General features: G+C 50.9%; 2 protein-coding genes across 2 annotated transcripts; one reads left to right on the top strand and one right to left on the bottom strand.

Moving 5' to 3' along the window:
- Positions 1 to 208: 208 nt before the first annotated feature.
- INHA (inhibin subunit alpha) lies at positions 209 to 3,491 on the top strand. The gene is given in 2 exon segments (NM_001032955.1): positions 209 to 589; positions 2,659 to 3,491. Coding segments are annotated over 2 exon segments (1,101 nt in total). The 5' UTR covers positions 209 to 321.
- A 7,816-nt stretch (positions 3,492 to 11,307) lies between these two features.
- LOC144333556 (uncharacterized) lies at positions 11,308 to 14,546 on the bottom strand. Its single transcript, XM_077958185.1, has 3 exons — positions 13,192 to 14,546; positions 11,376 to 11,583; positions 11,308 to 11,311 (listed from the first exon to the last, which is right to left on the bottom strand). Exons 1-3 carry the CDS (start codon positions 14,138 to 14,140, stop codon positions 11,308 to 11,310), a joined length of 1,161 nt encoding a protein of 386 aa, XP_077814311.1. The 5' UTR covers positions 14,141 to 14,546.
- Positions 14,547 to 14,876: the final 330 nt, after the last annotated feature.

Raw genomic sequence — 14,876 nt, forward strand, 5'->3', positions numbered from 1 at the left:
AGAAGGGGTTGTAATGTTTGCTTGTATGAGTCAGGTCGCTTGGGGCGAAATCCTCCCCAGTCCCTCCCCAACATCGCTGGCGGGAGTGGGAGATAAGGCTCATGGCCACAGACATCTGCGTCAGAGATAGGAGGTTTCAATGCCACGGGCAGGGGCAACTCGGACTGTGGGGCGTGGAAAGGACTGGAGAAGACTGGGTGAGAAGGGTAGAAGAGGGTGGGTGTGGGATGGGGAGGGGAGAGTGGAGCTGCCCTGGGCAGACCCTGGCAGAAAGGGCACGGGGGAGGGTGTGGGTTCCCCGCTAGCAGGGCCAGGTGAGCTATGGTGCTGCCCCTACTGCTCTTCTTGCTGCTGGCCCCACAGGGTGGTCACAGCTGCCAAGGGCCGGAGCTGGCCCGGGAGCTTGTTCTGGCCAAGGTGAGGGCCCTGTTCCTGGATGCCTTGGGGTCCCCCGTGGTGACCAGGGAAGGTGGGGACCCTGGAGTCAGGCGGCTGCTCCGAAGACATGCCCTGGGGGGCTTCACACGCAGGGGCTCTGAGCCCACGGAGGAGGAGGATGTCTCCCAGGCCATCCTTTTCCCAGCCACAGGTAACGAGGTGGGGGAACTGGCAGGGTGACTTTGAGAAGCAGCAAGGCACAGCATGGGTTTGCGGGCCAGGTGGACCTGGGTTTGAATCCCAGCCCTACCACTCAGTGGCTTTGCAACAATAGGCCAGTTATTAAACCTCCTTATGCCTCTTGTCTCCCAATCTGTAAAATGCGTGATAACGCCAACCTCTCAGGATTAAGTGAGAGGCTGTACCTAGAGTGCATGGCAGGTGGGAGGCATTTGGGAGGTATGCGCTGGGAGACCAGGGGTCTCTAGAGATGGAGATGTCTGGGCTTGGGCCCCTTCCTGCCACCTTTCCTCCTATCTCTGCCTCTGCTCGCTGCTCCAGACCCTGTTTCTTTACTCCCAGGTAGCTGAGACTGAGAAGCTATCAGAGATACAGGCAAAAGATTAGTTGGGAAACTTTTCTGGAAAACTAGTCTATCTTCTCTTGAGTTCCTGTCTCGACATATGTGCGTCCCCTTGTTTCACTGACTGGATGGATAAGCCCTCCTCCGGGTGGGCTTTCTTGTCATCTGGTCCACCTTTCTCTTAAGAGAGGACCCCTGCCTCCCTCACTTTGGTCCGTTAGCAGCACAGTGGGGAGAAGGATGGCTTTGGGATCAGGCAAAATTCCAGTCTGGCCACTTAGTCGTTGAACGTCATTTCACCTCTCTAAGCCTCAATTTCCGTACCTGCAAAATGGACCAATTGTGACTAGATAATGAAAGAAGCCATGTAACAGTATAGTTCCACTTGCCAGTCCATCAGCGGGTGCTGCTCCAGGATGATTAGTATAGTCTATGAGTGTGTCAGTGTGAGGATGCCAACTACACATTCTTGAAAGGACTCCCCTCTGTTCTGAGTTACAGCCCTCCTCCTCTTCCCCCTCCTCCTTGTTCTCCATTTTCTTCCTTCCCACTCGCCTTTCCCTCCTCCTTCTTCTTTTTTTTTTTTTTTTTTTTGGTGTAAACTTGTCTTTTAAAAATGGAATTATTTTAAAGAATTTATTATATAATATTCCTGACATGCCAAAGATATAAAGAGTAATATGGGCCGGGCGCGGTGGCTCACACCTGTAATCCCAGCACTTTGGGAGGCCAAGGCAGGAGGATCACAAGGTCAGGAGATCGAGACTATCCTGGCTAACATGGTGAAACCCCGTCTCTACTAAAAATACAGAAAATGAGCCAGGCATGGTGGCACCAGCTACTCGCGAGGCTGAGGCAGGAGAATTGCTTGAACCCGGGAGGCAGAGCGGGAGGCGGAGGTTGCAGTGAGCCGAGATGGCGCCACTGCACTCCAGCCTGGGCCACAGAGCTAGACTCCATCTCAAAAAAAATAAAAAAATAAAAAAAGTAATACGGCTGGGTGTGATAGCTCACACCTATAATCCCAGCACTTTGGAAGGTGAAGGCAGGCAGATTGCTTGAGCTCAGGAGTTTGAGATCAGCCTGGGCAACATAGTGAGATCCTGTCTCTACAAAAAACACAAAAGTTAGCTGGGTGTGGTGGCACACGCCTGTGGTCTCTTAGGAGGCTGAGGTGGGAGGATTGCTTGAGCCCAGGAGGTAGAGGCTGCAGTAAGCCGTGATCATGCCACTGCACTCCAGCCTGGGTGACAGAGTAAGACTCTCTCTCAAAAAAAAAGAAAAAAAAAAAAACAGTAACATAACAACCATCCATGTAGACACCACTCAGGATACTGTTTAACACCGTCTGGTGAGTAAGCATTGAAGTCTAATACCAATTCTTAGTGCTGGTGAAGTGGAGAGAGACAGGGCCTCTTACACACTGCTGATGGGCATGTTAATTGGTAAAACCACTTCAGAGAGAAGTTGGCAATGTCTTCTGTTTTTTAAAGTCCTTTCATGATGAAATTTAAAAATGGGGAGCCTACAGAAGCTCTCCCCAAACTCAGGAGAGTCCCCACATCCTGGAGGGCATGGAGCAGAGTGCAGCCTATCATTGGCTCATGACTGGCGGCCACATCCCTTCTGCTGAAGAGGAGGGGTACCAGGCCCTGCCAGTCAGGGCTGCCCTCTCCCTTTTCTTCTGTCTCCTGCAGGTGCCAGCTGTGAGGACAAGCCAACTGCCGGAGGGCTGGCCCAGGAGGCTGAGGAGGGCCTCTTTACATACATGTTCCGGCCATCCCAGCACACACGCAGCCGCCAAGTGACTTCAGCCCACCTGTGGTTCCACACTGGGCTGGACAGGCAGGGCACAGCAGCCTCCAATAGCTCTGAGCCCCTGCTAGGCCTGCTGGCACTGTCACCGGCAGGACCTGTGGCTGTGCCCATGTCTTTAGGCCATGCCCCCCCTCGCTGGGCCGTGCTGCACCTGGCCACCTCCGCTCTCTCACTGCTGACCCACCCCGTCCTGGTGCTGCTGCTGCGCTGTCCCCTCTGTACCTGCTCAGCCCAGCCTGAGGCCACGCCCTTCCTGGTGGCCCACACTCGGACCAGACCACCCAGTGGAGGGGAGAGAGCCCGACGCTCAACTCCCCCGATGTCCTGGCCTTGGTCTCCCTCTGCTCTGCGCCTGCTGCAGAGGCCTCCGGAGGAACCAGCTGCCCACGCCAACTGCCACAGAGTAGCACTGAACATCTCCTTCCAGGAGCTGGGCTGGGAACGGTGGATCGTGTACCCTCCCAGTTTTATCTTCCACTACTGCCATGGTGGTTGTGGGCTGCACATCCCACCAAACCTGCCCCTTCCAGTCCCTGGGGCTCCCCCTACCCCAGCCCAGCCCCCTTCCTTGCTGCCAGGGGCCCAGCCCTGCTGTGCTGCTCTCCCAGGGACCATGAGGCCCCTACATGTCCGCACCACCTCGGATGGAGGATACTCTTTCAAGTATGAAACAGTGCCCAACCTTCTCACGCAACACTGTGCTTGTATCTAAGGGGTCTAAGGGGGGTGGGTCTTCCTTCTTAATCCCATGGCTGGTGGCTAAGCCCCCACCATCATCAGCTGGGAGGAAAGGCAGAGTTGGGAAATAGATGGCTTCCACTCCTCCCTCCTTTCACTTCTCTGCCTATGGGTTACCCTCCCCATCCCACTTCTGTCTCAATAAAGAACACAGTGCATACAACTTGGCATACGTTCTCCAGCTTCTCCGACATGGAGTTGGGCCCCCAGGAGCATGGGACTGTGAGATCCCAGGTCACTCAGCCACACTTGACTCTGGAGACATGAAGTTCAAGAGCTATAACTGGATGTGTATCGGTCGGGAATCTACGATGCTTGGGGATGGCACAATAGTGCTCCAAGCTCCTTGGAGAGCCACCCTGGAGACAGAGCTGGACTTGTGCAAGCTGAACCAGACATGTCAATCAGGGTGCCTTCCCTGCACACCTAAGGGAGACTGCTGCACTCATGTGCCCACATCCAAGGCAGCCATAAGTCCCATAAGTCCCCTCCCCTGCCATTCTTTGCCCCAGCTGATGGGCACTTAGCCCAAGGTCAGGTGATTTGTAGCCTGGTCAGAGATTGTGACCTTTGGAGCCACACTGAGACAATTGTCCAGAGTTGGCCAGATCTTGGAGTCACTTGGGAAGCTCGGGTGGGATGTAAGGGAGAGATATATGTGTTGGCAGCATCAGAAAGAAATTAACAAGGGCAAAGAGGTGGTGTTGTGTTAAGGTCAGATCACCTGACCAAAAGACCTGAGGATTTCGGTTTGCCAAGGGCCCTTCTTTGAATCCGCCACTGACTCTTGCTGCAGACTTCGTGAGGCCTCCTGCACTAGGATTCCAGTTCATGAACTCTTTGGCTCCCTTGATGTCCTCTGTACATCTTTATATAATCCCTTAACTCAGCCCTTAGCATCAGAAGAGTGGAAAGACTGAGACTATTGCCAGAAAATAGAAAAGCTTTTTTTGTGAATTTGCGCGTGCAGGGCACGGTGCAAAACAGTACTTTTCTTTTTTCATTGCGTTTCCTATCAGTCCGTTCTGTCTCCGGATTTGGGCATTGGGAAACCTCTCTCCTCTGGCCTTCCTCCCTGCTTTTTTCACTGTCCTCGTTATCCCCTGGGTCTTGTTATCCTTGTGCTCCACCCCAGGGTCCCTGCTCTGTCACTGGTTCCATCCAGTCTCCAACGTGTGTGTGTGTGGGCGCGCGTGCTTAGGGGGAGGGCTGGGATGTTCGGGTCCATCAGACTGGAACTTGAGAACACTTTCTGATATTGACTGCACAAATACAGTGTGTATTTATCCAACCAGAGTCTTTTACTGGTCAAAGACTCCCTTCTACCAGGCTGGCTTGATGGGGTGGAAGGGTAAGCGCCTGCTCCAGTGAGAAAGAATCCCACCCCGTCACAGTTACACCAACACCCCTCCCCCACTGGAGCTAACCTGAATAAGCCACTGTTCCCTGTAGCACAGAAGCCTTCAGAGCCATGTACATGCTCCTGTACACGCCCCAGTCTCTGTTGACACTGAGTCCCCCAGGAGGCTGTTCTGGAGGGGGAAACCTGCCTGTTCGAAGTCCCCAGTCTCTCCCAGGACCTTCATGTTGACCCAGCATTGGAAGCTCTGTGCTCAGGGCTCTGTGCATCCCTATTCAGGCAGTGGGCTGGGGAGACAGCGGCTTGGGCTCTGCCAGTGGTGGGAAGGGGAGGTTTTTTCCAAGCCTGTCTATGTTCTACGTGCTGCCTGCCTGGCTTCTCTGGCTAGATCCTCCCTGTGCAAACAGTAAGGTCTTTCACTGGGATCTTCAATTTTCCTGCTAGGTTTCAGCTCTTCATTCTTCCTGCTGGGGCCCCCTAGAACCCTGTGTTATTCAGATGCTCCCTGTCCTGGGGATGAGGATGGGTGCTGAGGGCTGGGGGCAGATTACTGAGGGGCACAGGATTCTCCACGAGGCCAGTTAGCAGACTGGTATTGCAAGTGAAAAGCGTGCACATGTCTGAGACAAAATGAGAAAAGTGAGTATGAGTGAGTCTTTCACAAAGCCAAATATATCCATTTTATAAGGGCTATCTTTCATTGCTACCTATTACCTTTTCTGCTTGTGGGTGTGTGACAGTGTTGGCTCTTCCACGATGTTATGAAGAGGGTAGAAGGCAGTGGTTTTGTTTGTTTACGTTTTTACCCAACAAAATTTAAACTTGGCAATTCTAGTTTGGAATTTAAGATTTTTCTTTGGAATTCTGTTGCTCTGTGAAATCTGTGAGATCCCAACGTCTGACAGGCAGTGTTTGGAGCCACCCCTTCTAAGGTCTCTAAGACCTAGATTCTGCCAATGTAGTGAATTAGGAAGGATGTTCACAGTTCCCTAAGAGGGGCTCAACAGTGGCTACAGACATCGTTTTGTCTTCTATCCTCATCATGACACCAACCCAAGAGCAGTGAATTTCAAAAATGCTCCCTGTTCCCAATGCTAATCATTAGGGACGTACTGTGAATACCCTTTGTTTGGAGTCAGTTTAAACAGAAAATCCAGCTCAGACTGGATTAGATAAAAAAGTGGGTTTAAGCCAGGCACGCTGGCTCACGCCTGTAATCCCAGCACTTTGGGAGGCTGAGGTGGGTGGATTACCTGAGGTCAGGGGTTCGAGACCAGCCTGGTCAACATGGTGAAACTCCATCTCTACAGAAAATATGAAAATTAGCCAGGCATGGTGGCACTTGCCTATAATCCCAGCACTTGGGAGGATGAGGCAGGAGAATCACTGGAACTCAGGAGGCGGAGTTTGCAGTGAGCAGAGATCGTGCCATTGCACTCCAGCCTGGGTGACAGAGTGAGACTTCATCTCAAAAAAAAAAAAAAAAAAGTTTTAAAAACTCACCAGCACTGGCTCATTGGCTCATGATAAATCCACAGGCACAGCTGGGTAAGGTATGGCTCAATTCTGGGCTCAAAAGATGCTACTACGATCCATCTATAGACTACTTTCCCTGGATCAGCTCCGTCCCAGGTCCATGGCAACTCCAGGCAGCACAGGCTCCCATCATTATGCAACTTGGTCCAGGAGGAGGGAGTTCACTTACAAAAGTCCTGGGACAAAGCCAGGCACAGTGGCTCATGCTTGTAATCCCAGCACTTTGGGGGGCCAAGGCAGAAGAATTGTATGAGGCCAGGAATTTAAGACCAGCCTGGGCAACAAAGCAAGACCCTGTCTGTATTTAAAACAATGCAAAACAAAACAAAAGTCCCAGGACAGGTCTTGATGGCCTGATTAGACTTATTAACGTCATGTGCTACTCCAGGAAAGTTGGCCTGCGTTAATGCCTTAGCCTAGGTCACTTGTCCTACCTATAGAGCCTCCAGCCTAAAGCACAAGGGCTAAAAGTGAAAAAAGGTGATGTCCCCAAAGCAGGAGACAGTTACCACAGAAAGGTGGGGTAGAAGCTGAGGGGCAAGTACTATTTGTTGTTCCTCCTAATTATCTTTCAAATCAACCCCTTTGTCTCTCCTATTTTGCAATTCTTGATTGGGCAATTTAGCAGCCTCCTAAACCAGTCACTCCCTGCCCTCCATCCACCCTCGACATGGCTGACACAGGATTTTTCTGATGTGATCATGTTACTTAGGGTGGCTTAAAAAATTGTCTACACAAAGTTCAACCTCCTTCATGTGGTCGGAAAGCCCTTGACAACCAATCCTAACCCTTTCCTTTCAGCCGGATCTACCCAGTCCTCCTTTCCTCTCCCCACCCAACCACAACACCCAAACTCTGGTAACACAAATTCCACATACATAATGTTCTTCTCAAGTGCTCATGTCTTTAGCAACACCTCCTTTTGTGTTGTTTTGTTTTGTTTCAAGACAGGGTCTGGCTCTGTTACCCAGGCTGGAATGCAATGGCATGATCTTGGCTCACTGCAGCCCTGACCTCCTGGGACTCAAGCAATCTTCACACCTCGACTCTCGAAGCGCTGGGATTACAGGCGTGAGCAGCTGTGCCCTTACCTCAGTGCTTCCTTTAAGATCCAATTCTGATACCATCTTTTCTGTGACCCTCCCCTTCACTCCCAGGTGGCAAAGCTCTTCACCCATTCTTCACTTGTTATGCCCAGACCGTTTATTCCCCGAAGAAGACCACCAGAGTCCAGAGTCAAAGCTAAGCAGCAAGGATCTTTATTACAGGTTCGAACCTGGAGCTCTCACTTGCTCGTGAAACGAGACGGGCAGGAGAGCTCCCCTACTGAGCTCCGAACAATGTTATATAGTCTAAGGAAAGTAGGCATAGAATCATTATACAAATTAGAGGTATGATTGGCTGGAGTTTGAACAAAGCGATTTGGCAAACTATGATTGGTTCCCGCCATTTCTGATATTTCAGTACAACCCTTGAGGCGGAAGAGCAGTTTTACACAAAGGCAGTTAATTATATTGCATCAGGTTGCACGACCAGTTTATGGCTATCTTGCTTAAACACACCTTGTGACCTGGCTATCTTACTTAAACATTCCTTGTGACCTGGCCTCAGAAAGAGAAACATGTACTTACAGAACTTACGAAACCTCTGGTACGTGCAAAGATTAGAGAGCAGAACAAGGGTGTAGCGGGTGGGGGGCGGGTACACATCTATCTTTGTGTCCTTTCATTTCTCCCTTCTCATAAGTAACTGGATGTCCAATCTTGGATTTCCAGAGTCTTATAATATAGCCTCACTTTCTGGGTGCAGGAGAGGCTGGTGATGGCTACGGAGGACCATTAGTTGGATGGTATCAAACCTTTCTCTGACAAATTGTAAAATTTTATTTACCACACAGGGGCCTATAGTGAATAGAAGTAGTAAAGACATTAGGGGGCCTAAAAGGGGTGCCAGAAGGGAAAACATTGAAGAGCTCCACCAATTGTTAGCGGCTGTAGTGAATTGTTGCTTTTTCATTTCTAAGCTTAGTTCGTGTAGGCGTTGGACGCTTTCCTCAACTAACCCTGACTCATTTATATAGAAACAGCATTCTTCTTTGAGGAACATACAGGTACCTCCTTTCTCAGCCGTGAGTAAGTCTAAGGCTCTGCGGTTTTGAAGGGTGACCTGTGCTAGGGAGGTGAGCTGCCGCTGAAGGGAGGCTAGGGAATAGGCGGAGTCTTCCATAGCAACAGAGAATTGTTGTAACAGCTTGTCGTTTTCTATCATGGAGTGTTGTAGGGCCCCTCCTGCTAACCCCGCTGCGACGACAGAGGTGGTTAAGGATATTCCGGCAATTAGTGGTAGAAAAACTGCTCGTCTATGTCGCGCAGTTTTAGTTGGGGCGGTCCCTGCCCAGCCTATGAACTCTGCCGGGGTTAGCAGTGTCAGTCGGGGAACTAGGGTAACAGGGATACACAACTGTCCGTCAGAGATGCTTTTGGACAGAGTTTTTAACAGAGTCATATTACACCAGAAGAACACACCAGGGGGAGCATATATGGGACTATTAGGGTATGTAGCCGATTGGTTGCAGAGGCTGTTGCTAAATGCCGAATAACAATAGGGGTATTTCTCTTGGTATGGGTCACGGTACAGGGCTACATCGGGTATCGTGACTATCGATGAGTTAAAACCTGTATAGTTTGTGGGAGGGGAGGATAGAGGAACAGCCGTTAATGGTGGTCTTCCTAGGGTTGCACACATAAAGCAAGAGGACAGGTCGCCTAAACCAGTGAGGTTGGCGAATGCTAGCCCTTCCCGTAATAGAGTTAGCCAGGAGAAGGGCTGCAAGTCTTGTGATAACTTGGTTTCTTGCCTGTGGATTTGTGTGTGGATTAAGGGTTGAATCTGGACTAGACTTCTCCACAGATATAAATGGCTACTGGGCCAGGTACTAGTTGATGAGTAATATACTCCCCCATGTTGTGGGGTTGTCCACCGAGAGTCCCATGGGTCTCTAATTATCCAAGTGTAAGTGACGGGAGACTCAGTTTTGTAAAAATACCACCCTTGTCGTTCTCTCCAGTATCGGACAGAGTGCGTCTTACAGTAGCTATATGGGCAACCTGCACTCTGGTGCCACCAATAATTTTTACAATTATATTCAGTTTGATCATATTCAAAACAGATCATGGGTGTTGCTGGTTGGGCAATCTGGAACCTAGTGAAATTGAGGTAAACTATAGTATTACACCCTGAGGGGGGCAGTCTGTGCTAGCTAGCAGTTTACCCGCTTGGGGGGTTTCCCCGGGGTGAGTTTTGTTTTCATAGAGCCAGAACCTCCAGACATAGGGATTAGACGGCGCAGCAGTGAGGAGAGTCAGATGCATAAGGCATAAAAGCATAGGTAAGCTAGACATGGTTACGGCTATGGGGATGACGGCGCAGGGTTAGCTTTAAGGGATTGTTCTTAGCTTTGTCTGCAGTCCATGTAACCGGTGCTCCAGACGGCTCGAGAAGGTCGGATGTTGGGTCCACTGGTTTGACGTGTGTGTAGTGGATCCACGAAGCGATGCCTTCTACTTTGAGAGCGGTGGGAGTAGTCAGGAGTACTTGCAGTGGTCCTTTCCACCTGGGTTGAAGAGTTTCTTGCCGGTGGCGCTTGACTAGGACCCAGTCTCCCGGCTGGAACGGATGAGGCGTCGGCGGAGGTCCTGCCTCGTACAGTTCTCGTAGTCTGGGCCAAATTTCCTGGTGAATTTTCTGTAAGGCTTGTAAGGAGAACAGGAGCTCAGAGACATTTTCAGTTTCAGGTTTGAGTAAGTCATCTTTTAGACTGGGGACCAGGGGTGGGGGTCTGCCATACATGATTTCATATGGTGTGAGGCCTAGTCTGTAAGGGGTATTTCGGGCCCGGAACAGAGCGTAGGGGAGAAGTACTACCCAATTAGCGCCAGTCTCCATGGTCAATTTAGTTAAGGTCTCCTTCAGAGTCCGATTCATCCTTTCTACCTGTCCTGAGCTTTGGGGCCTATAAGCACAATGTAATTTCCAATTTGCCCCCAGAATGGAAGCCAAATCCTGACTTACCTTAGCAACGAAGGCTGGTCCATTGTCTGACCCTATTTGGACGGGAAAGCCATACCTGGGGAGGATTTCTTCCAAAATTTTCTTTGCTACAACCTGAGCAGTTTCTCTCTTAGTTGGGAACGCTTCTGTCCATCCTGAAAAAGTATCTCAGTCTCTGACGTTACAGCCGCTCCTGCATACCGCTGGCCTTGGTGGACATAGCTGCTGCCATCAGTGAACCAGGTGAGTTCTGTGTCGGGGAGCGGACGATCTTGCAGGTCCTCCCGCACCCCATGCACCTGAGCCAGTATCTCAGTGCACTCATGGGACGGGGCGTCCAAGTCTGGATTTGGCAGCAGTGAAGCAGGGTTTAAAGAGGTTGGGGGCAGAAAAGTTATTCTGAGGGGGTTTAACAGCAGTCCTTGATAGTGGGTGAGCCGGGCGTTACTCATCCATCGGTCCGGCGGCTGCCGGAGGACGCCTTCAATGGCATGCGGGGTTATAACGCGCAACTCTTGCCCCATGATAAGTTTATCAGCGTCTCGGACCATTAGGGCAGTCGCCGCGATTATCCGGAGGCAGGGTGGCCAGCCAGCAGCCACTGAATCTAATTTTTTTGACAAATAGGCAACTGGCCTCTGCCAGGGGCCTAGGTACTGTGTTAACACGGCTTTTGCAACACCCTTACTTTCATCCACGTATAAGTGGAAGGGTTTGGAGACATCAGGGAGCCCCAGCGCGGGGGCTGATAACAAGGCAGTTTTGATTTGCTGAAAGGCCAGCTCAGCCTCTTCCGTCCAATTGAAGGGCTGCCGTTCCTTTGTTGCCTGGTATAGGGGCTTGGCTAACTCAGCAAATCCGGGTATCCATAACCTACAGAACCCTGCCGACCCCAGGAATTCTCTCACTTGCCGTGTTGACTGGGGTCTAGGGATGCGTAGGACTGTTTCCTTTCGGGCTTTGGTTAGCCAGCGTTGCCCCCCTTTTAATAGGTACCCCAGATAAGTTACCTCCGACTTGCAGATCTGAGCCTTTGTTGCTGAGGCTCGGTAGCCTAGCTCCCCCAGAGTCTTCAGGAGGTCCTCAGTCCCTCGAACACAAGTTTCCGGGGACCTGGCCGCTATTAAGAGATCATCAACATATTGCAAAAGAGTTATTTCAGGGTGTTGCCGCCGGTACTCACCCAGATCTTCATGAAGGGCTTCATCGAACAGAGTTGGCGAGTTCTTGAACCCTTGTGGCAGTCTGGTCCATGTTAGCTGACCGTTGATGCCCCTCTCAGGATCCGTCCATTGAAATGCAAAGAGTTCTTGACTTTTGGGAGCCAGAGGAAGGCTGAAGAAAGCATCTTTTAGATCAAGAATGGTATACCACTGTTTTTTGGGATGTAAGGCACTCAGAAGGGTGTATGGATTGGGCACAGTGGGATGTATGTCCATGACCCTTTTATTAACTTCTCTTAAATCCTGTACTGGCCTGTAGTCCGTACTGTTGGGTTTACGAACAGGTAACAGTGGAGTATTCCAGGATGAGTGGCAAGCCCGTAGGACTCCCTGGTCTAGGAGTCGGCGGATATGGGGCGTAATTCCTTCTCTTGCCTCCAGGGGCATAGGATATTGCCGAACCCGAACGGGGTCCGTCCCTGGCTTAACTTCCACAAATATGGCAGGTCGATGTTTAGCTAGCCCCAAGCCCCCAGTTTCTGCCCACGCTTCAGGGAAACGCTGGAGCCAAGAGTCAATTCCCTGATCGGGGGGCTTTTGCTCTTGATGGAGTCGGTACTCATCTTCTAAGGTGACAGTCAGGATAGATATTGGCCTGTTTTGGGAATCAGTTATCTTGGGCCCTTCTGGCTCAAAGTGGATTTGGGCCCCCATCTTTGTCAGCAAGTCCCTCCCTAGTAGAGGGCAGGGGCTCTCTGGGATGACTAGGAAGGAATGGGAGACTTTTCCCGTTCCTAAGTCTACAGTCCTCTGGGTTGTCCAGGGGTATTTTTTGATGCCTGTGGCCCCGTGCACCCAGGATGTTTTCTTAGACATTTTTCCAATTGGTTTGGTTAGGACTGAGCGTTCCGCCCCAGTATCGACCAAGAAGCGAACTGGGGACCCCTCCACTTGCAAAGTTACCCTGGGTTCGGGGAGGGGGTCCGAACCCCGTCCTCCCTAGTCAGAGTCCTGGGTAACGAGTACGGAGGTAGGGTTAGCTGGTCTCCGTTTCTTTGGGCAGTCTTTAATCCAGTGGCCACGTTCCTTGCAATAAGCACACTGATCTTTTTCTAATCCTTGCCTAGGGCCTTGCTTTTTCTGCTTTCTGTTTTGGCCATTTCCTGCCTGGGGGAAAGCTGCTACTAAGACTTTGGTCATTTCTTTGGTTGCCTTGAACTGTTTTTCTTCTGGAGTATCCCTATTATTATAAACTCGCTAGGCCATCTGAAGGAGGTCCTGAATCTGCTTTCCCTCTAAACCTTCTAATTTCTGGAGTTTTCTTTTAATATCTGGTGTTGCCTGGTTTACAAAGGACATTACTACCGCTGCCTGATTTTCCGGTGCTTCCGGGTCCATAGGGGTAAACTGTCTGAAGGCTTCCATTAATCTCTCTAAATACACAGCGGGGCTTTCTGTCTTACCTTGTAACACAGAATATACTTTAGCCAAATTGGTGGGCTTGCGAGCTGCAGCCCGGAGACCCGCCATTAGAGTCTGGCGATAAATGAGCAGTCGTCCCCTACCTTCTGCCGTGTTGTAGTCCCATCTGGGCCGGGTCAAAGGGAAAGCCGCATTAATGAGGTCAGGATTTGCAGTTGGCTGGCCGTCATCTCCTGGAACCAGTTTTCTGGCCTCAACTTGGATTCTTTCCCGCTCCTCCGTTGTGAACAGGATTCGGAGGAGCTGTTGACAGTCATCCCAGGTCGGCTGGTGAGTAAACATGACACTGTCTAACAACGAGGTTAGATCTTTGGGATTATCTGAGAACCGAGCATTTTGGGACTTCCAATTGTATAAATCACTGGTGGAAAAAGGCCAATACATGAGACGGGAGAGCCCGGTATCATCGAGCGATCCTATTTCTCTGAGAGGCAGGGCTACAGTGGAGTCAGGGAGTCGGGAAGCTTGGTCCCGCTGTACGCGGCCTCGTGTTCGGCCGGCCGGCCCCCCCAGGTTACTTTCACTCTCGGCTGCTTCCGCTTCTCGGTTTCCCTCTACGGAAGCACCACCCTGGGGGACTGGGTCCTGCGGGATAAGGTGCTGATATGGTGGGGGAAATGTGGGTTCTAACGTTAGGGGGTCCTGGCTGTCCGGCAGCACAGGGGCCGAGGGAGCAGAGGGAGTCTTTTGTCTTGTAGGTCGCGTTACTAGGACTTTGCAGGGCTCAAGGATGAATGGAGTTATCCAGGGTGGTGGGTTTTCCACAAGATCCTGCCACACTAGAATATAAGGAATTTGATCAGGATGTCCTGACTGCCCTGGCAGGAAAATCTTAGTTTTTACCTTAGTAATAATAGAGAGACAGAAAGTTCCTTCAGAGGGCCACCCTACGCCGAAAGAGGGCCACTCCGAACGGCAGAAAGTAACTAGCTTTCCCTTCTTTAGTTCTACGCTTAAGTTACGCCCCTGAGCCTTCACATCCTTAAAATTGGTAACAAGGAGTGAGAGCGGCGTGCTCTGGTTGTTGCCCATCTTTGGACTGCTCCTACAAAGAGAAGGGGGGACGAAAATGAGTGTGAAGCAGAGGGGAGTATCCGACAGGTCCGGTCCTGGAGGGGGAAGAAAAGGTTTTATGTTTCGTTTTGGGCTTACACTTAACACTTAACAATAACGGACAGACAGTAATAACGATGAGCATTCGCGAGCGCGTGTCGGACTTCCGACCTGAGTCAGACGGGGCAACCAAGGATGGAGGCCCCCAGATGGGCACTGGGGAACGTCTCCCACCAGTCCCGAGTGGCTGTCTTCTAGCGCGTCCGCCAAGACCGTGCCACTTACAGAACAGACCAATACAGATTACAGATTACGGATTTCGCGAAATTTCAGGGAGACAGACAGAGACAAAGACAGAGACAGTGACAAAGCCGGCTTACCTACAGATTAAGATCCGTTGACTTGGGGGTCTGGTGGGCTTGGGGGAAATCCCGGACGAGCCCCCATTTGTTATGCCCAGACCGTTTATTCCCCGAAGAAGACCACCAGAGTCCAGAGTCAAAGCTAAGCAGCAAGGATCTTTATTACAGGTTCGAACCTGGAGCTCTCACTTGCTCGTGAAACGAGACGGGCAGGAGAGCTCCCCTACTGAGCTCCGAACAATGTTATATAGTCTAAGGAAAGTAGGCATAGAATCATTATACAAATTAGAGGTATGATTGGCTGGAGTTTGAACAAAGCGATTTGGCAAACTATGATTGGTTCCCGCCATTTC

The sequence above is a fragment of the Macaca mulatta genome, chromosome 12 (assembly GCF_049350105.2).
Source record: "Macaca mulatta isolate MMU2019108-1 chromosome 12, T2T-MMU8v2.0, whole genome shotgun sequence".
NCBI lineage: Eukaryota > Metazoa > Chordata > Mammalia > Primates > Cercopithecidae > Macaca > Macaca mulatta.